Source organism: Neopelma chrysocephalum, unplaced genomic scaffold (genome assembly GCF_003984885.1).
Source record: "Neopelma chrysocephalum unplaced genomic scaffold, ASM398488v2 Primary Assembly neopelma1_97033, whole genome shotgun sequence".
Classification (NCBI taxonomy): domain Eukaryota; kingdom Metazoa; phylum Chordata; class Aves; order Passeriformes; family Pipridae; genus Neopelma; species Neopelma chrysocephalum.
In genome coordinates, this window is record NW_020925675.1 from 452,586 (window position 1) to 474,563 (window position 21,978).

At 40.1% G+C, this 21,978-nt stretch overlaps 1 protein-coding gene across 1 annotated transcript; it reads right to left on the reverse strand.

Annotated features, from left to right (window-relative positions):
* Positions 1-449: 449 nt before the first annotated feature.
* LOC113961060 (arrestin domain-containing protein 3-like) lies at positions 450-9,784 on the reverse strand. The gene is given in 9 exon segments (XM_027671083.1): positions 450-506; positions 1,608-1,762; positions 2,578-2,740; positions 3,146-3,402; positions 3,840-3,942; positions 5,180-5,280; positions 5,283-5,327; positions 8,322-8,403; positions 9,776-9,784. Coding segments are annotated over 9 exon segments (972 nt in total).
* Between the last annotated feature and the right edge of the window lie 12,194 nt (positions 9,785-21,978).

Consider the following 21,978-nt stretch of genomic DNA (forward strand, 5'->3'; position numbering starts at 1 on the left):
TCTTTGTTCCTTGTTGTGCAGATCACAAACAATTGGGGGGTGGGGGTGGTAACAACAGTCCATAATAAATGAGAATAAGTTGTAGTGACACTTAACTGCATAACATAAGCAATAAGCATGTGCAAATTTTCATAGAATCATAAAAAGCAGCCATTCCTCTCTTACAACATGGTTTGAGCATTTTGAAACACGTGACTGTATGCTAGTAAGGCTGCTCCTAGTATGTGCCACTATTTAAGGGAGTGGGCTGCAGGTTTTCAAGCATGTGGAGCAGTCCTATGATGTGCTATAGGCATCAAAGCATGATCAGAGGTTCTCTTCATTTATTCACCGTACAGGCAAGAGCAATACCATTTCCTTTAAAAGCAAGTCTCCACTATGACACCTTGATCTTCAACATAGCAGGTGTGATTCAAAACCCATGTCAAGTCAGCTTTTTATGGATTCCTTCAACAAGAGGGGCAAGATGGTATCTCATCTGTGGGCTGATCTGGGTTTGGATCAATCTAACCAAAAGAAAAAGAAAAAAAAAACAACCAACCAACCAAAAAAACCCAGAACAACAACAACAAAAAAATAAAGGCCACAAAAACCCAGTGCATTTTAGAATCAATTGCTAGAAATAAAAATAAAAAATCACAAGTTTAAGACAATTATAATGATATGTGGCATTTTGAGTCCAAAGGTTATTGAAATAATTGAAAAATTTCTATTTAGACAAAACTTTGGATAAACATTAATAGAAATATTAGATACAGTGGAAGTCTTTAAACTACAGGTCGATGGTAATTTTAGGATAAGCATGAATAACTACCATAAAACTTAAACAATTTCTCCTTTACTCACACAGAAGTCTTTTGAATTATCTGATTTATACAAAAAAGATGACTTGACACATATCACTGGAAAGATAATTTAAGAAATTTATTGAGAGAAGCAGAAGTTTTGCTTGAAAAGGCAGAAACTTATCAATAAAAAAATCATTCTACTTTTAAAGTAGTTAATTCTCAAATATCCTTCAAAACTTCATATGAACTTCAAAAAGTTCATATGTTCTAAGCCTTAACTCTTCTTCCTCTCTATAGGAAAAAGAAAGGGTACAGCCTGATAACTTAGGTCTCAAAAACTGGATGGTAAGAATAGTTTAAGTGTACATTGCATCTTTTGGACAACATTACATCAGTTAACTTCATATAGCCTTTTTTTGTGTTTCAAGCCTGGGGGGGGGGTTGTGCTACACAATGCTATTTTCCTAAAGTAGGTAAATTCAAAAAAACTTTGGCCAGAGGACACTTTTTTTTCATTTGTCCTATATCATTGCTTTTTCTTGAAAAAGACAAACATGAAAAGCTTTGAAATTTGCATCTCAATCATGGTTATTCAGTGGTTGCATTTTTAGTTCTGTAAAGGCCAAAAGTGTCGAACTGTGTACTTCAGAAAATTTAAGTCATAAATTAATACCAATACATCACTTTTCTACATGAAACTTCTGAAAGCCCTACATCCACAGAATTTAAACACACATGCAGGCAAAACAGTTTAGTGGTTGCTATAACAATCAGTAACAAACAATATATAAATCATCATATTCTGACAGATATACCTACTTCTGAATATAGGGGAGGAGGCAGAAAACGAAACTCGTGGATGTATGCAAATAACGGTCCTTGCAGTGCTCTCTGAAAATCATCAAAAGCAGCCACAGGTGCAAGGCCGGACTGTATGTTTTCCTCTGTGACCACTTCTGCATAGCTAGGAGGTGCTGGAGGGAGAAGGTACATATAGTTCAAACAACAAGTTCTTATGCATGACAAAATATATAACATGATAAATACTAAACTTCAATCACTGAAAGATTCACCAGCAGATAAATGATGACTTTAAAATTGTAAAACAAAAATGGGAGACTATTTTGTTTTATTCTAATATTAAGCTTATGTTCAAAACCAGACTGACCACTGTTTCTTGTGGCTTAATTATCCCTTTAAAATTTAAATCATACCAAAGATAATTTATTTCTGTACAGGTAGGAATAAGAGAACATTGCAGTCCTCTGTACTCCAAAAGTCTCCAGGTCCAGGATTTGTACTTAAAAAAGCAGGATATTAGATATGCAAAAAGAGAAGGAAGGAAATACATAATTGTTTCTTTGGCCATAAGAGATTTCCCATGGAAAAGAATGTTATCTTTTCACAAAGCCTTGGCTACTAAGGCTGGGGAGAGATGCCAGAAACTGCTATTATGGGTTGAAATGCCTTATAACCAAGGATGCAATTGGGATACTGGAGGTAGAAGTAATGAAGTTGTGCACAGATACAATGGTATCCTGTGCTTTCATTTCTGCCACTTTCCAAGGCAGCTAGATTTCACTGCCTGTCCTAGAGACAGAAAGGCAGGAAGGGAAGAAACTCTGTTCTTCTACACAGAACAAGCAGGTGTAGAAACATCCACAACAGATTTCCTGTGGGCTTTATTATAAAAGGATGTAATTTGACTCTGTTAGCAAGACTGCAATGAATAAAGTAGATAAAAATCAAGAGACTAGCAAATTGATTGGGATTTGTATTGTCAAATTACCTTCTAGTCTTTCAGGCAGTGTCAGACCAAGCCAGTTCATGTTCATGCTACCCTGGCTGCTTACACTCGATGTTCTGCTACCAAATGGATGTAGAGGAACGGTACCAATGACCAATGGTAAGTTAAGGAATAAATCCATGGCTCCTGGAATATCAACATATACCTGAAGAAAAATGAAACAAGTGTATGATTAAAACATGAGGTTTTATTAGCATTTCATAAGTATTAGTCTAAGTTATCTTTCTATGAAAGTTTTCATGAGGAGCTTGTTTCCAATAGTCCCTTTTAGGGCCCATCCCCCTATGGAGACATGAGCTCTTCAAGTTAAGAAGAGTCTTCACATGAGCCCTCACATGGAAATGCAGTCTACTCATTAAATGCTTGCTTAGTTGACAGACAATTGCTTTAAGAACTTGCACGATTTAAACTAAATGTACTTACCAGACCTCCTGTCACAACATTAATGTATTTCTTTCATAACTAATGATCACAAAATGCTGTGCTAGACATTTGTATGGCATGTTGGAAGCTACTCGCTCTCACGAGTGAAACAGACCACCCAACATACCATGAGTGAGTACTCCACACGGATTATACTACAGTCAAGGATTGAAGGGGAAACAGGTGGAATTTTCAACTGTTTGCCATTCCAGGTTTCTGTTTTGCCAGATGACAAGGATTCCCCACGGAGGTTGGCAACAAGCTGTTTGACTTCCTTCATTTTCCCTTTAGCATAGAATGCCTGTGTTTGGTAAATGGTTGCCTTTGGCACCACCATACGGGAAGAGCAATTCTCAATCTCAGCAAAGATATGAATTGATTCACCTGAAACAAAAAAAAAAAACAAAAAAACCAAACAAACACACCAGAATTTCAAGTTCTCTTTATATTTACAAGGCAGCTTAAGCAAACTTTCACATTCTTTATACTGTTATAACAATGCTGCTATCACTGCTCTACCTGAAAAAAACCCATATCCACTGATGCTAATAGAAACAAGATCCTCATGAGCCGTTCTAAAAGGAAAAAGAAAAAAACCCAACACACACAAAAAAATACTAGTCTAACAGATGAGGTCCTTGAACAATCTAGAGATACAAGTAGCGCTGTCTTAGTTAACAGAGTATACTGAGAAGATTGCTAAATGCAGACTGATGTGGTAAAAATATCCTTAATGTTTCATTTATATAAAAACAGTAAGTATGGACTCTAGCTTTAAAGAGGAAGAAAAAACATATCCTATAATTAATTCTATCACATACCTGGGGTGTAGCCCTTTCTTTCAATTTTGGCACTTAAAGATATTGGGCCTGAGGTACAAAGCCAACAACATAGAGTCTTTTCTTTTGTGCCTGCTTGGGGTGACTGCAAGAAGAGGAAAAGTATTGTCCATCAAATTAGGAGCTCCATGAATCCCTCCAGGTATTTAAACCAACACAGGAAAATAATAATTTTCATAATGTGCTTATTATTACATATTTTGATAAACAAAGTTACTTTGATAGGAAAAGTCTCAAGCAATTTAAACAGCATTATGTAGATACAAAGTTTGTCCTAATTCCACTGCTGTATTAGTATTGCTTTTTCTGCAGTCCTCCACACTACAGACATAATTAAAACAATACTAAAAAAAAAAATACTGTATAGCTTAAAACAAAAGGCTTCATAGCCTACACATCCCAACATAATGCTGCAGAGCTTTTCACTTAACTAACAGTAAATTAGAACATCTTCACACTTTCCATTAAGCTGCATTTCAGAAAAAAAATAACTAAGCTAAACTACTGTAATCTTGACTCCTGCTATTTCCTCTGTTTCTGAACGATCCTGTTTCATCTATGTTACAGACTTATTTTACACAACACCAGGATTTAGGGCTTGATCCAAAGCCTATTAAAGTCAAATGAGATACCTTCAATTTTCACGGAATTTGTGTGAGGTCCTTTTGCAAGTTAATTTTTCACCCATACACACAAGAAACCTGTTTCAATGGACTTCTAAATTTTTTTCCCCTCCAGATTAAAATTTGAGAAAGGGATAAAATAAAGGATTATTAGGCCAGACTGAAATCAAATCCTCACTGGAAGCAGTTGAGATATTAAAGTTATTTTAATAAAATTAAATTTCAGGAAAGGATTATACAGAATTGTGGTAATTTCTCCCCATCAGTAGAAAATTATCCATATGGAAATTATCAGTTATGCACTGCAGCAAATTTTTTACTTTGCATTTTAAAGTTAGCAGTCCCTCACTAAAATATTAAGACTTCCATTGTTCTTTCATAGATTATTCTTTATTTATAATTGAAGAGGAACAGTTCACCAAATTTTCTTCCTTAATGAGAGTCTACAATTTAGTGGTATCAGTTTAGATTGACAAATGCATTTTATGTTTTGCAAAAAACAAGCAACTCCAAGTGTAGGATAACTTAGCCTTCAAAATGCCAGCAACTGAAGCATTGTTAAACTGATACAACACTTAAAAGAAGAGCTGTACTTAAACTAGCAAATAAATATTAGGTAAAATTGCATGTTGATGTGGTTTCGGTTATTTTACTCTATTTTTATGCCAGAAAAGGAATGAGGAATCTGTCAGTTCTTACCAGTAATGAAGGAGTGTTGATATCTATATGTTCAAAGACTGTAAATTCCTTCTTTAATTTTACTGGCAGAAGCCAAGGCCTATGCAATTCAGCTTTCACCCAATAGCGCACACTGCCATGTCTGCCTTCGAATGAGGTAGCAAGTGGTCTGTGCAGGACAAAGGTCAAAGTTGAGTAAAGTTTTTCTCTCATTCCAATAACGATGCAGTTGATCAGATTTGGAATTAGTATGTAGAACTGTTATTTTTAATGTATCATAATAAGCATAACTTATTTGCAAAGTTTCCACATCTCAGAAAAACATAATGTTAAAGTTGGGAAAAAATATCATGTCCAATTCATTCAACAGTAGTTTTGTAGAAGTTTTAAGAATCAATTAAAGAATTGTACTAGAAAGTGCCAGAAGAATACACATTTCCTTTAGACTTAAGAGGCCATTTTCAAGTGCAGAATAAAGCACGCGCTTTTAAGGTCAAATTAAGACCACCAAAAAAAATTAGCATTAGTACCATCCAATTATTGGTTTGGACATTGTATTCTGTAAATAGCTGTGTATTATTTACTTGACTGGTATCTAAGTGGTTTAGCTATAACTGAGTGCTTTTGTAGTTTGTTTTGCCTTAAGTATGGTAGTTAAATACTTCAATTTAGAGTTCTGAATAGAGAGCTTTTGAGCATCATCTAATTTTCCTTTACTCTGATGGGATCATTTAAATATATATATATACACACACATATAAAAAAGACAAAGACTATTCTGCTCTGAACACTGAAAGAAAGTCCTTTTGGGGAGTTGGAGAGGGAAAAAGAAGATGCAGAAAAGGACTTCAAACCTTTCAGCATTACCCTTTTATCCTCTTCTCCCTCCTCCTTTCCCCCTCCCCCCAACATCATAAGATGAAGAATGTAAGATTTTTATATTCCACTCATGTCCAGTTAACCGTAATTGGTCTTTTCCTAACATTTTCTGCCTTTAATCTCCAGGAAGAATTTTTATATTGCACTATGTTTGAAATGCATCATAATAAAAGAAAAGTTATGGGCAAAGCTTCCCTCCCTAACTTCTATATCGAATAATACTAGCTGTCCTATTACTTTACTAGAATGATTCTTTCTGCTACAGGTTTGACATCTCTATTTGCACATCTGAAATGTTTACTTTTTTTCTTAATAATGCAAATGAAAGAATTTTCTAATCAGCCTTCAACGTTTCATCCTGTCCCAGTATCCTTTAAAGCAAAATCAGTAAGGCCAGTCAGCATTTTGTGTTTTTCACTATTGCTTTGCATTTGGTTGCAGTGGGTCTGGCTGGGATGGAGTTAACTTTCCTCATAACAGCCCATATAGTGGGGCAGGGATGGCTACGGCTTTTGTTTTTTCTTCTTAAACTGCCTTTATCTCGACCCACAAGCTTGTCCATCTTATTTTCTCTCCCTGCCCTGTTGATGAGGAGGAATGAGAGAGCAACTGCATGGAGAGCTGGCAGGCAGCAAAGGTCAACCCACCACATTGCTTTTGTTTTAAATAAATTTTAGAAATATTCTATGGACACAAAATAGCAAGAAATGGTAAGGAGGCAGTGTCAAACTAGTGTTCTTCAGGTCTTTTATTACCAGTCTTCATTTTTTCCAGTATTATCAAAGATGGCTTCATAGTTACTCCTTCAAGTCAATTGAAAAGATCTTTAGTGTTTTAATCAATTCTTGTGCTATTTTACTGGTCATATTTGAACATCTCTTCCAACTCAAAGGAATATCAGTATCATCCTTATCACTTCTTATAGACGAGATTTTCATCTGAACCCTAAATTGACTTCTAAAAGTTTCCATATATATGGGTCTTCTTCAGTGTTCTAATAATAATAATAATGGCCCATCTTCGCGAACGAAGATTTGGGGAAAGGTCTTTTACCTTTCCAGCCTGCGCAATGGATTTTTTAGGTGAGACACAGCGTGCGCTGAACTGAGCCCACCCTTTAATCCTAAGGTTCATCTGCCGGGGCCAAGCAAGCTTGGACAATGGCAGTGAGGTCCTCAGGACGTAGGTTTTTGTTTAGAGTGTCCTTCTCATAGATGGATGGCCTCACAGGGCTAACGGGTTCCATCTGCCCGGGAGGGACTGGGAATCGAACCTGGGTCGCAGCACTGTAAAGCCCTTTGCTATTTACTGAAACTGATCCATAAAAGCATTTATCATCTGCAGGTTCTGCCAGTCCCTCTAATAAGCAGATGGTTTATTAGCTTTAATATTAGGTATCAGTCTAATATTCTGCCAACTTTTTTTAACCTTAATGACTTTGGCACTTGGCTTTTACAGTAAAAGGTTCTTCCCGCCTCCCTTCTTTCATCTATTTCCAGACTCTCTCTGTTCCTTCATATTTAATTTTCCGGCAACTTGTGTTTTAGCTAATTCCCATGCTGGTAACTCCTCTATGTATAAATCTTCCCTTCACAATGTATACATTAGACACCTTGAACTTTTGTGTGTGTGTGAGTGATTTATCTTAAGACTTCTGCTATCACTCTTGCTTCACCTTTGATTTCTGAGACAAACGGGATTAGGTATGGGAATGTTTCTTGCTTCATCCACCCATCCATTTGCTTATTTCCATCCTGGCTTTTTTGTCTAAAGGTCAGCCTGAATACATCCATGCTATTTGAAGTAGGGGAAAAAAAATAAAAATCTTATTTTGTTCAAATGCAGTTAAGCTTGCCACGTCTGTTTCAGACTGAGCCCAAACAGTTAAGCTGTTATCACTAGTTCTGATGGCCTGCATGGCTCCAGTAAAATCTTATTTCATTTAGAAGATACCTCAGCCACTCTGCAGGACTCAAATGACACAAATTCCCCTCCCTTCTCCTGTGAAGGGGTAAAATACTACAAGACATAAGGAGTCAAGAGACCTCAGTCAAAAGAAGTGGTAACCAACTGGGCAACAACGAGCTCCTGTTTTGTGAAAACCTCTTAACCAGTTTAAAAACAACCTCTTCAGTTTAATGAAATTATGTCCTCTATTGTGTGTCTGCGCACATCTCCTACTACCATTGAAAAGGTTTTCCCTCCACCTACAAGAATTTTTCTTAAGCAGATATGTCTCTTGGCCTTCTCTCACACAAGCTGTGTACTGAATATAAGTACTTACATCTGTGGAAGCTCAAAGCTGAATGCATATTCATGCCTTCCTGAATGAACGGTGTGAAGGCCTTCTTCAGAATTGTCATCATCTAGGAGGGAAAAACCCAATATGCTATTCCACCTATGAACATTTTACACAGCGTAATATATTATATAGGTTTCTTTTCCAGAATAGGAGGGATGTATACATTCTTTACAATACTAAGAATACAGTGTCCCAGAAACAAGTCTCTCCAGTCCATTTGTATTAACTGCTAGATGTATGGCTGCACAATTTTTAAGGTTAGGTGAGATTCCAAGACTCACCTGACATAAAAGCAGAATTTAACTTGTTTTAATTTATGATCTTGATTCCAAGTACTGACATAGTTGTAACTGCTGCCATTTCAAGGTCTGCCTGAAAGATCTGTAATGGAAACTGTTTTCCAATATGATTTCTAGTTAAAATGAAATAGAGCTCTCTAATAGTATTGTGATCTTAGCATTGTCTGCTACCTTAATCAATTACATTTAGTAATTCAGCTTCCTCCTATCTCCTGCCTAGCAAGTGTCCAAAAATTGATTTTTTAAAAAGTGCACAAGCACCACCTAGAAGGTACCAAACAAATTCAGGGGCACGAGAAGTGGCAAGCTGTCCAATTAATGCTGTTTAGAGCTAATGTACCAAAAAGTCAAAGTTTAGCTCAATCTTGCTTGGATAGCAAAGACCCAAACATCTCCTAATTTCAATGAGAAAGCTGACCTTGGTTTACAGTCATGATTCCTTGTATTGCTGTAAATGCTCCAACAAATTTGTGGTTTGTTGCAATATAATTGCCATGAAACCAGAAAAAAACCCACACTGATTCCAACAGAATAGAAAGTTATTTAGATAAAACAATTGAGCATCTCATATACAATAGGGTTGGCGTAATAAAGGCACGTATAATGGGATTATGCAAAAGACACTTCCTGTTGTTAATAGTCTGAAGCATCATGAAGGAACATTGGTACATACATTCTAAGATTTTTTTAGTTCCCAATGTTCTACAAAAGTACTGATGCTCCAATTTCTTAAGTGCACCAGAAATGCTGAAACAAACCTATGCAAAAATATAAAAACACTACAACGCTATTTACAGAAATGCATCTGCAGCATGTAATGTCACGAAACAAGAATCTTCAATACACTGAAAGAACAAAGCAATGTGTATAATGCTTTTTTTTTCTTTGTTAAAAAACACTTGGAGGGCTTTGTTGGTTTGTTTTTAATGAAAAATAATAATCTTTCCTTGCGCATAAGTTTTTTCATTCCTTCTTCACTTCCTTCCTGTCAGATCAGCAGTCCCGTTGAGCCTGAGCAGCAGCAGCAGAACTGTGGTAAACAAGTACTGAGCTGTCAATCACAGACCAGGCTGGAGCAGGAGAGGACTGGCCTAAACAGGCGCGAGCACATTCCCTGCCAACCACTCGTATACATACAGTATACATTACACCCCACTGCATTTGCTCAGCAACTCTGCTCGCAGCCTAGCCTGACTACCACGGAGGTAACGAGAGAGGGAGGGGCGTCACCCATGCCTCACCATCCACTCTCCTCATACCACAGGGCCATGCTGCTGGCTTGCCCCGTGCTATGTGCAAGGCGACACCCCAGTCCTGCACTTCTCTCAGGAGCACGTGCTGACCATTACTGAAAAGCGATTACAGATAGTGCTGGCCGGGGGCGTGGGACAGGAAAGATAACCGAGTGAGGGATGCAAGAGGCTGCAGAGTCCTGCGTCCCAATGACCACCCCTGCTCACAACCCCTTGCTGGCCCAGTGGATGTGCGGGGCAGGAGCTTGAATACGTCTGTCTGTCCCCAGAGATGGGCTTTCCCAAGAAAGGCGGTGTGCCCTCAGGAGCCCCTTCACTCCGCCCCCCAGCACACACCAGAGAGCAGGCAAAGGAACTTCCCCACACGTCCCAGCTCCCTACAATCAGCGGCTGGCATCACCTTAGCAACAGGCTAACAAACCCCAGCAGGCCAATGACAAGGCGGAGACAGGGAGTGGCCTTCCGGACTATGGTAGGATACGAGGCGTAGAATTAAACTCTACTCTGTGCAGCAAGTGTTCGCAGTCCTGTCCCTGCAGCCAAGGGAGGGGCAGTGGTGTCCCGGGACAACTGCTTAAGATTTTACGTGCCGTATATGCAGCACCAGTCTTGCTTCTGGTGTCGGAAGGTGTCAGATCTGTCCCTTCCCTGCCACCTTTTGTTCCCTTTCCAGCCAAAACCAAGCACCTAATATCGGGGTCAGCACTTTGATCTACAGGCCACATGCAAAGGCATTGCTGCTGCTGCTTAAGCAGGCAGAAGCATGGGATCGCCTTCTTACTTGTAAGCATACATCCTGCTATGAATGACTCATGCACGTTTGCATGTTTCTGTCATCTGCAAGCCAGAGGTGAACGAATTTTCACAGGAGAGTTATTTCTAAGGCAGCACTATAAAGAACATTTGAGCTAGAAAGACACCTCATGAGTGACCCGAGCTTGCTTGCATTGCGGTAACATAACTGAAATCAATAGCAACTGCTATTTGCAGAGGATCTCTGCAGTAAATATGCTTCATTAAAAAAAAAAAAAAAACAAACCAGAAACAACAACCCCCCCCCCCCCCCCCCCCAAAAAAAACCCAAACAAAAAAAACCACAAAAACCAACCAACCAAAACAACACACCGAAATACCCAAACAAATTGTGTACTCAGTTTTAACATTTTCTTGTTCTAGGAATTGAGTCATCACCGCCACCTGACGTGTGCAACCAATCTACAGAGAGAAGGAATACTCCCTCCCTTCTTCCCAGGACTGGTCCCAAACAGGATTGAACCGCTTCTAACAAAGGATGGAAACTTCAGAAGTAACAAGCTTAGAGTCCCTTATACTTTTACAACGTAACTGTGAACAATAGATTAGCAAATTTAAGACCCACAATCTCGCTCACAATGTAATACCCCTTTTCCATACCCCAAATAAAGGGAATTTGCAGGGCACTTTCCATTTCTATAGGGGCTTAGCAGACCGGGTTTTCATTGAGTGCAGGTTCCAGAACTCCCCAACTCAGAAGTGATGCTCCAATCATACAATCATGACCTCTTATTTGGCCTTTCAGACAGATTTTTACATTTGGGTCTCCCATAGAGGAGTTGAATAAAAAAAATGAAAGTAATTTACAAGTACACTACTTTAGAACAAAGGAAGAGATGGAAAATTACGGGTGAGGTGGTGATAGTATGTCAAAGTAATCCACAGGAAATCTTTTATCTGCCAATAGTGAACCAACCTTAAGAATCATTCCGGAAGTCAGACCTGTATCTATTATGTGTCAAAAAGTCTAGTGTTACGTTTTAATTACACTTACGATTCAATAGGATGCTACCAAGAAAGTAACTTACGGCATATCTGGTTTTGATGTGTTACTTTCCACATAGAGAAACAAATCACGCTAATATCACTAAGAAAAAAAGGCATTGTATATTAAAAAACACATATTAAAGACAATGCAAATCCTTATGAAAAGACTGTTAAAAGGCAGGTATTTTTTAAAAGTCCTGTTTTCAGGTACTTTGAAAATGCACCTCAACATGCTTTTAAGTAAACGTTCAAATAATCAACAATAAGAATGCAACCGGCATTTCCTCATCTTTAGAAATAGTGAACGCTGTGATACTGCATATTTAAAAGGGATAAACCAAGCAAAGATGCGTCTTTTTCTGGAAATATGTCTGCATGTAGTGAATGAATAAGCGAAAAGCTTACCTCTTTCATGCCCGACTAGAACGTCCTTATGGTTAAAATACTCTACTTCTTCAGTGTAATTTTGTGTATAGGCAGTGTTGGATCCAGCATTTCTAGATTCGGCCCAACGTACTTTTGCACGTCCTCTTGCATGAATTTTAAGAGATTTCACTCTAATTTCCCCAGTAACTTCTAAACTGATCCTTCCTGATACTGTGTCCCCACTAGAATAGACGGGGATATTGCTGTCACTGAGACAATCAAAGCTTATTGTCAAACTCTTCACCTTCCCCAGCACCATATTTTATAACAAAGTGTATAAAAATATACTGTAAAGAAAAAAAAAAGTCAAGGTCTCATACAAAATGCGATCTTCACTTTACACTGAACAACGCCTCTGCTGTGTACAGAGCCTGCCAACAAGATCAGCGTGTCCCCTACAAACGTTTCATCGGAATTACTAGGAAAACCGCGAGAGCGGCAGCCGCCCAGCGCTGCGATATCCTTACAAAGCCAGCTGCCTGCACGCTGGCACCTCACTTTAAGAAGAGCTTTGTGAAAAACAACCGCCCCCGCGCATGCGCGAATGGAGTCGTGGCGGCGGTTTCCTCCACCGCTTGCGTGTATCTTTCCTGTCGTGTTCGTTTTTCTTGTGTTATTGCTTCCGTCTCACGCAGAGAGTTAGAGCACTCCCTGGTGGAACCGGGGCTCTACTGCGAGTTCGCAGTACGGTGTTGAGATAGGTAATGAAGAACTAAGAGAAAAAGTCTGCGGCGGGGGTGGGGGGTGGGGTGTGAGGGCTCCTTGTCCGGAGGGCTTCAACCTCTCCTCTCATCTCACTGCCTGGCACGGCCTGGGGGTTCTGGCTGGCTGGTCGGGAGGTGTCTCGGAAGAAACTGGCAGCTGAAACCGGGCAGCAGTAGGTGAACACCAGGCCCCTGAGTCTGGCCACGGACAGCACGGGTTCTCGCCCTCAGCCGCGGATTGCCTGGCTAACAGTAAAAGTAGCAACGATTCTGTCAGGGAAATGCTCAGCACGTCGCTCGGTTACAGATCTTGCCCAAAGCTTTTGTTCAAGAAGCGGCTAATCCTGAGCAAATTACAGGCAGGGCCTCGGCAGGTGAGTGGGGCACGGCCGCCTTTGCCGCCCTCCCCCCCGCCTTGCAGCATTCGCCGCATTCACTGAGGAGTGAGGGGACAAAAGCGAGGCATTATGCAAAAGCAAACATTTAAACCTCTATCAAGGTGAAGTTTTGTGATAAACAAAGTCTCGAGTTTCTATAAGTTTTTGAATAATAGTTTATTATATGGTAAAAGCAAGCAGCCAGCTGGGTGACAGAAATGGGACCAGTTTCCCAAATCTGCACACCCCCACTACAGGGTACATTTAGTATTTATCTTAGCTACTTCATGCATATTAATTATATCATATACATATACATTCTACAGGGTTTTGCTAAGTATTTAATATATGGGTTTTCTTACAACTAAAGCTAAAAGGGTTATCTCTACAACCAGTCATAATTCATGCATTCTTGGACAAACAGGTGCCTAAAAAAAACCATATTTTATTTTTAGGATAGTAGGGAGGTTTAGGGCCTCTTGACCTTGTAAGGGTCTGTTTTATTTCTTTATGGGGTGTAATTAAGTTTTACAATCCGTTTGTTTTATTTTGATGTAATCACCCATTTGTTTCACGAATCACAATTATTTATATATCACAGTTTTCTATTTTAATACTTTTAAATGATGCTGGAAAGCAGTGCCACAGAAAGGGACCTGGGGGTCCTGGTCGATGGCAAGTTGAATATGAGTCAGCAGTGCCCTGGCAGCCAGGAGGGCCAACCGTGTCCAGGGGGACATCAGGCACAGCATCACCAGCTGGTCGAGGGAGGGGATTGTCCCGCTCTGCTCTGCTCTGGTACGGCCTCACCTTGAACATTGTGTGCAGTTTTGGTCATCACATTATAAGAAAGATATTAAGTTATTAGAGAGTGTCCAAAGGAGGGCAATGAATATGGTGAAGGGTATCGACGGAGAGGCATGGACAAGGTGCCCTAAACCATTATGGTCAGCAAAATGTCCGCTTTATTAGAAGAAACAACAGCTTATATACTGCTAATTACACACACAGACATGTGATTCTTTCTCAGGATACATTGGATACATAAGGAAAACATACTGCGTTGTCCAGGACTAATTGGTCCACAGCAGGTGTCCATAAAACTTGTTCACCTGCCAAGAGAACTCCTCCTTCACCTTGGCACAAAGCCTGTAGCCATATTAGTGGCGCAGTATTTTTTATTATATGCACCCAGCTGGGCCAAGGTAAAGGTCTCAGAAATGCAATACAATTGTTCACACAACTTCTGTACGGCTACAAATCCCCCGTTCAAATTTGAACAACTGAAATTGCATTTCTGTAACATTCCTTATTGTATCCATAACATTTCAACAAACACAAAGATACTATAATACTATTATCATTAATAAACTTAATAACCTATTGGTGCCACGATATGTGCTCTCAAAGTGTGCAGTCTAAAAGTGTCCTCTATTTTAATATAAAAATATTTGTGTATTCTAAAAATTTTTATTCAGTCTAAAAGTGCATATAAAAGTATTTGTGTATTCAGTGTAAAAGTGTTTGTGTATTGGCTATCAGAACACAGCAATCATCACGCAGTCACACACATATAGACACATACAAACTTTCACAGTGGCCACTGTTAACACACACTCACACAAACATACTCTTGAGGTCCATGTCACTGTGTTCTAGACTTTCTTATACTTATGTGCAGTGAACAACCTAAGATCTTTATCTTCTATAATTATGTGCTTAAACATACTAAAAATTGTGCTCCAAAAACCGTGTTCTAACAATATTGAGGAAACTATTAGCCACAACAGCTCCCGGTGTTACCATTGTTACCTGCAGAAAACAGCATCAACCTTGTTTCAAAAAATACCAATTTGTGTCCAAGGCTTCATTCATCATGCAGATAGCTAGAGAACACCTGTGTACAAAAGAAAAAACTTAACATATGAAACAACTTTCGCAAGTCAATTGAGGGGCCTGAGACCAGTACTTTCCCCGTTTCTGCTTTGCGAAAGTGTTTTATAAATTCCAAATCACCAGTCTCTGTACCAAATACCTTCGTGATAATAACAAAATTCCAGAACAGTTCCATTTTGTAACACAGTATGTATAGACTATCCATATCTTCTAACAATTCTGATAAAATTATAGGTTAACATGTCTAAAAATTTCATCTGTATGTTTTCATCTAGGTCAGGATGGATATTAATTGCATAATGCAACTGATCAATAAATTTCCAAATGGTTCCGTTGATCTCTAACATTCTGTAGTAAAAAACGGAGCTGTCTTATCATCACGTATTGCTTGTATTGCTTGTCTGATCACAACCTACAGTTGTGCTACAAAAGCTGTTGCAGCTGAAAAGTACAGATTGTTAATAAGCATAAAGTAAAATACATAGGTGAAAAGGAAAGAATTCTTACAGATCATTTAGGCTTTCAGTTAAATGTGATTTGTAAAAGAAAAGCAATATATCAATATTTACTTTGAGATACATAATAAAGCTCCAAGATTTTAACTGATTTTAACAATAAAACAATAGGTTCTGTCAAAGCTGAGGAACCATCTATTGAAGGAATGAAACCACAAAATTGAAGAAATGATAACAATTATATCTCATTACACCAAAGGAAGTCTTTTCTACAGACTTAATTACTCTCAGCAACTCCAAAATGTCAATAAATCCCATTCAAGATGTGATACATAGCATGAAGGCCAAGATGACATAATTATTCTTATATTCCCTCTCAGGCAGAATATGGGATGTTTTTGAAATGTTCATTTTACTCTCACAATTGCTATAAGGGGAGAGGACTCTACATAGCACCTCATAATTTGTACTCACTAATGATGGTCTATATTAATTAAAGCATAATTTTCTGTAGTGGGCAAAAGAACTTACCCAGGCAATCCAATGTTTCTGAGGTGTTTGCAACAATTATACTACATAAATTGGATTTCATCCTGAACTCCCTTTCAGGTTAAGCCAAAAGTTTCAAAATTCATCGTATGGTAGTGAGAGAAATTGTAGAGAAAGAAATAGTTTCTCTACAGATGAAGTGATTAAAGATTGCAGTGAGAATTTTTTTCAGCATTTATCAATTGTGCACATGCAGATTGCAAGTAGATACTAACACCTGGCAAAGAAGGTAGTCTTATATTAGGGCACTGCAGAAGTACTGGAAGTGTGATAATCCAAGATGCATCAAATGCTTCAGTAGCATTGCTTCAGTTGCAAAACCATTGCTTAGAGCAGCTTATAGAAAGACCAATGTGTACTATACACAGTTCTAAAAAAAATGGTATTGCACTGGCATAGTTAAATTGAAGCAATTTTGTACATAAGAATAATGCACTGATTCAAAAATTGTTACTTATTAATTTATGCTTGCTTCACAACAGTGCCATATTTATGGGCAAAGTAGGCTTCAGTCTCAAGTAGATGCTTGAACTATCAGTTTCATAGGATTAGCATTTTTATCAGTTCAGAATCCTATCCAAATGGTGATGTCAGCAATGCATGTTAAAGTGGCTTTCAATTAGGTTAAATAAAGAAAATAGAAGCTGATAAAGAAAGCTCAATAAGAACTTCTATTTTTAGATAAGGCTCGCTGTAAATGCATAATCAATTCTGTTAACTGTCGGATGTGGTACACATGACCAAGTTTGTAGGTGTTCAGTGAGAGTTTTGTGCTGCTTAGTATGTTACTGTGAATAATTATTCCTTCTCATTGAAAAAGCACATATATTGCGCAAGTTATACTCGGTAACATTTTCTCTGGGCTGCAAGAGCATTTGCTTTCTTTGTAAAATGTTTTATCTGCCTAAATTTGAAAAAATCCTTTTTCAGTTTTCTTAGCTCAAATGAGCATATAGATAAGGCAAGTGTTCAGGGAACATTTTTGTATGTTTAAACTCTCTCAATTAACAGTGCTGTAAATTAAGTCTCATGTAAGTCATATCAACCACAACATCAGGTGCATCTCAGGTCTTTTCAATACAGACCATACATTTCTTACACTCTAAATCAAATTAAAGATTTTGTTTTGTTTTCTCTCTGTTTCTAAAATTATAATTATCTCAGCAGGAAATTAAATATTTAACCACGAAATTAAAAATATAACTGCAAAGGTCTTTCCCTTCAGAACACTGAAGAAACGTTGCCCCCTATTCCAAGAAGGAAGGAAAAAGCCAATTATTCAAAAGTCAATTCACTTGCCTTACAATATACTTAACACGTTTAAGGCTACAACAGTAAAAAAATACTGTTTGATCATTCCTTTTATACTCAGCTTTAAGCTACATGTGCAGATCAGAAGGAAGGAGAAGGCCAAATTCCAGCTTGTAGCCAGTTCTTTAGATATGATCTACATTATCTACTTGCATTTTTTAAGTCTTCTACCTATAAAATTCTGTTAAGGGAACAAAATTCACAACATAAGCAGCACAAAGGAAAACAATTAACTAGTTGTAAGATCATGTAAAAATCAGCTGAGTAAACCTTTTTAAACACAATTCTAAAGATGTGATTAGCGTAATGCCAATCCAGGGTAAGGGTTCTGGCTGCAACCATTTGTATTCACAGCACTAACTATGGGGGTGTTTCAAGAAGACAGTTCCCCAACTCCTGTAAACTGAGGGTCTAGAGAAGCATTGATCTAAATACACACAGAACCTGTCAGGGTCACTCCACTGTTAGAGTCACTTCTCAGCTTATAACAGGGAGATAGAGAGATGTGCTATCTAAGAAGTAAGGAAATCTCCAGCCTGTTGGCTGTCCATCCATTTTATGTGCAAAGTTATAGTGTTTGTAAGGTAAGGTCTACTCTCTCCCTAGATCCGTCATTAACACATGTCATTTGAGAAAATATATGCAAGAAATAGGAGCGTCTCCACACACACACAACCCCCAACACACATACACTAGCACAGTACCGGTAACAATATTGTGAGCTCACAACACTGGACACACAACACACTTAACATGAGGGTTAACAAGATACAGGAAGGCAGTTCTCTTTTATTTCTGCACCAGACCTTCTCTACCCTTGCCAGCCCCTGACCTACAGGGAGCCGGCAATGGCAGAGGAGGTGCAAGGGGCTCGTTGCTTCAACTTCTTTTCTGCCACAGATGTCTGTTCAGCTTTTCGATGTCTGTTCAGCTTTTCTAGTAGCTGTGATGGTTCTCTGAGCTTCTCTTTCTGCCCTCGTCGGTGGATGCCGAACTCAGGAACGGTAGAGTAGATAGCCATAGCGGCAAATAAAACGGCGTGGTGGTAGACGCAGGCAGGCAGCAGCACGCCGGCAGGGCTGACAGCTGGTATTGACGTGGGGTCTGCGGCGGCAGCAATTCCTGTCCAAGGCTGGAGGGGTCCAACAGCCTGGAATTCTCAGCCAGGGCTTAGCGCGGGCACGGCAGCAGCGGCGGGAGCGGCAGTCTTCTTTTCCTTTTTTTTTTTTTTTTTTTTTTATCAAAAATAGCTTCTGTTGCTGTGGCAGCCCCTCTCACTGTCCTTCTTCTGGGGCTCATGGTGGCTTCAGGCGCCAACGATGCAGCGCCACCCAGTGACTCGGAGGCTCCTAGCAGCGGTGTTCCAGGCCACACATGCGCAGTAGCAACCGCTGACTCAGCGGCCAGAGCAGGCACAGTGAGGAGCGACACTGCTGACCGCGCAGCCGCAGTAGAGGGCGGTGCCGTTGGCACGGCTCCAGCTTTAGTCTCCGCCGATACTGATTTTTCTTCACCCTCTACACTTTCTGCTGTTACATGCACGGTGCTACACAGAGGTGATCTCGCTGCTTTTAAGGTGTCTAGCATTCTCAACTTTGTAGCCACAGGCACTGGGATCTCCCCGAAAACGGACCGATGGGAGCGGGGACTCGCCGTAGTCCCGCCATCTCCCGACAGAACTGTCCGAATATTTACAAGGTCCGGTCGGTCAGGACTTAACTCTCGCAGCGACTCAACTGCCAGACGCTAAATTATAGGATACTTTCTAGCGTTTTTCGATCCCTTAGAGATCCCGTCCCAAAACAGTTCCTTTATAGCGTCCCTTGTGGACACCTGAAAGGCGGCTTGAGCAGTGGGCAGTAATTTCTTCGCTCTAGCCCAGTCTATTAACCCTTTAAGGGCCGTCAAACTCTCTTAGAGAGATCAGAAAGCGGAGGAGCGTTTCCGCCGTGTCCTGCACAGTGCGGGCCCCGATTTCTCCTCCCACAGCCGACTCACCTGGCCAAGGCGAGATTTCTCTGTACCACGCGCGTGGCTTTAAATTCGTGGCGCCGGGGTAAACGCCACCTCTTACGGCTGCTTCTCTCACCTCCTGCCGTTCATCTCACGTCCCGTAGAACTCGACGACGCAGGGGTCCCTGTTCCATCGGGCGCCAGCTATCGACGGAGAGGCATGGACAAGGTGCCCTAAACCATTATGGTCAGCAAAATGTCCGCTTTATTAGAAGAAACAACAGCTTATATACTGCTAATTACACACACAGACATGTGATTCTTTCTCAGGATACATTGGATACATAAGGAAAACATACTGCGTATGTTCTGTACGGCTACAGAAGGGCCTTGAGGGGAAGTGTATGAGGAGCGGCTGAGATCACTTAGTCTGTTCTCCCTGGAGGAGACTGAGGGGAGACCTCATTGCAGTCTACAACTTCCTCGTGAAGGGAAGAGGAGGGGCAGACACTGATCTCTTCTCTGTGGTGACCAGTGATAGGACCTGAGGGAATGGCCTAAAGTTGTGTCAGGGGAGGTTTAGGTTGGATATTAGAAAGAGGTTCTTCACCCAGAGGGTAGTTGGGCACTGGAACAGGCTCCCCAGGGCAGTGGTCACAGCACCAAGCCTGACAGAGTTCAAGAAGCATTTGGATGATACTCTCAGGCACATGGTGTGATTCTTGGGGATGGTTCTGTGCAGGGCTGGGAGTTGGATTCGATGATCCTTGTGGGTCCCTTCCAACTTGGCATATTCTGTGATAATTGTTCTACGGTATCTTAGTTTGGGGTCTGGTTTGTTTGCTGCTGATGTTGGTTTTTTCCCCCTTTTTTCCATTTCTTCCATTCATGGAGTTCAGACAGGAGGGTCACAATTCCTGTCCTAGTTTTGGGTTCATTGTCACCATGTACCTTTGTCACTGTGGATCTGCACAGAATTTAAAGTGCATAGCAGTTACCTTCTGCAGGTCTTTGAAGATCTGCAAAGTTTAAAGACCCAAATCTTGCTAGCCAAGTGGATATTCATATGGATTTTTTTTTTTTGTATGTGTTGATAAGGAAGGGGATGTTCTTAGTTTGGATATGGCTATATGGTGTTTTCTCATTTATTTTTTTAATACAGGTGATGTATTTTGTATACTTGCTAGATTTGCCTATTCCAGGCTTGTTGGAGTTGCATAAAACATTTTGGTTTGCTGGCGTAATACACCACACACACACACACACTCCTGCATTATATATGAACTAAAGACAGTGTAGCCCTAACTTGCCTTCCTCTCTCAATACAATTGCTGTCTCTTGCTAAGCCATTTTTGGACACACAACCTCAGAATAACATGGCTGCTGTCATGACGTAGGATGCGTTCTAAACATTTCATGCAAGTAGGTGTGGTGGTTTGACTTTGGGTGGATGTCAGGTGCCCACCAAAGCTGCTCTATCACTCCCCTCCTCAACTGGACAGGGGAGAGAAAATATAATGAAAGGCTCATGAGTTAAGGACCAGGAAAGATCACTTACCAATTACCATCATGGGCAAAACAGACTGGACTTGGGGATATTAATTAAATTTATTACCAATCAAATCAAAGTAGGGTAATGAGAAGTAAAACAAATCTTAAAAACACCTTCCCCCCACCCCTCCCTCCTTCCCAGGCTTAACTTTATTCCCGATTCTCTACCTCCTCCCCCCCAGTGACACAGGGAGATGGGGAATGGGGTTACAGTCAGTTCATCACATGTTGTTTCTGCTGCTGCTTCCTCCTCAGGGAGAGGAATCCTTCCCCTGCTCCAGTATGGGGTCCCTCCCATGGGAGACAGTCAGAGAAGCCACCCCTATAGCCCCCCACCCTCTTCTTCCCCCGCTACCAAAAGCTTGCCCGGCAAACCCAATACAGTAGGCTATCAGGAAGATAATTTAATCTGTGAGGCAACTTGTAGTATATTAGATTTGAGCAATTTGCAGACTGTTGGAATCCTGATTATGTGTCATACTGGGCAGCAGACAGCTCTTTCCAGTTTCCGGATTATATTCTGGTGGAAAATGCAGTGAATGGTAACCCTACTTCTCAGATATATTGGACATGTTGAGAACAGCACTGATAAATCTGTTTCACTGCAACAGTGGCACAGCAGCAATTCAGAGCAATTTCTGGGGCTGCAGGCATAGTTCAGACTTCTTGGATGTTTTTCTAAACACATAGAACTGAGTCCATTGAAATTTCTAGGAAATTTGGATTTCTATGCAATGCAAAAATCTGCGATCTTTGAAGCTCTCCAATTTGCATATATTGATGTGCTGTTGTTCTGAGTTAATTAAAAGATATCCTGAGTGATCAAATGTACTGATTTGCATGAAAGTGACCCAGTTTTCAAGACTAGTTAATAGTATAGGGACAACTTTTGTCCAAGATAAGAAGTAACAGGTGCCCCCCTCCCAGCAATCACGTGTACTATTTGCCCTGAAGGTCATGCCCCCTCTTCTGGTCACGTGGTCTGTTGTGATTGGGTGGCAGGACCAGTTGCCTCTTCCAGTTTACCCATAAGTACATCAGACCAGGAAGTCCCTTCCCCCTACA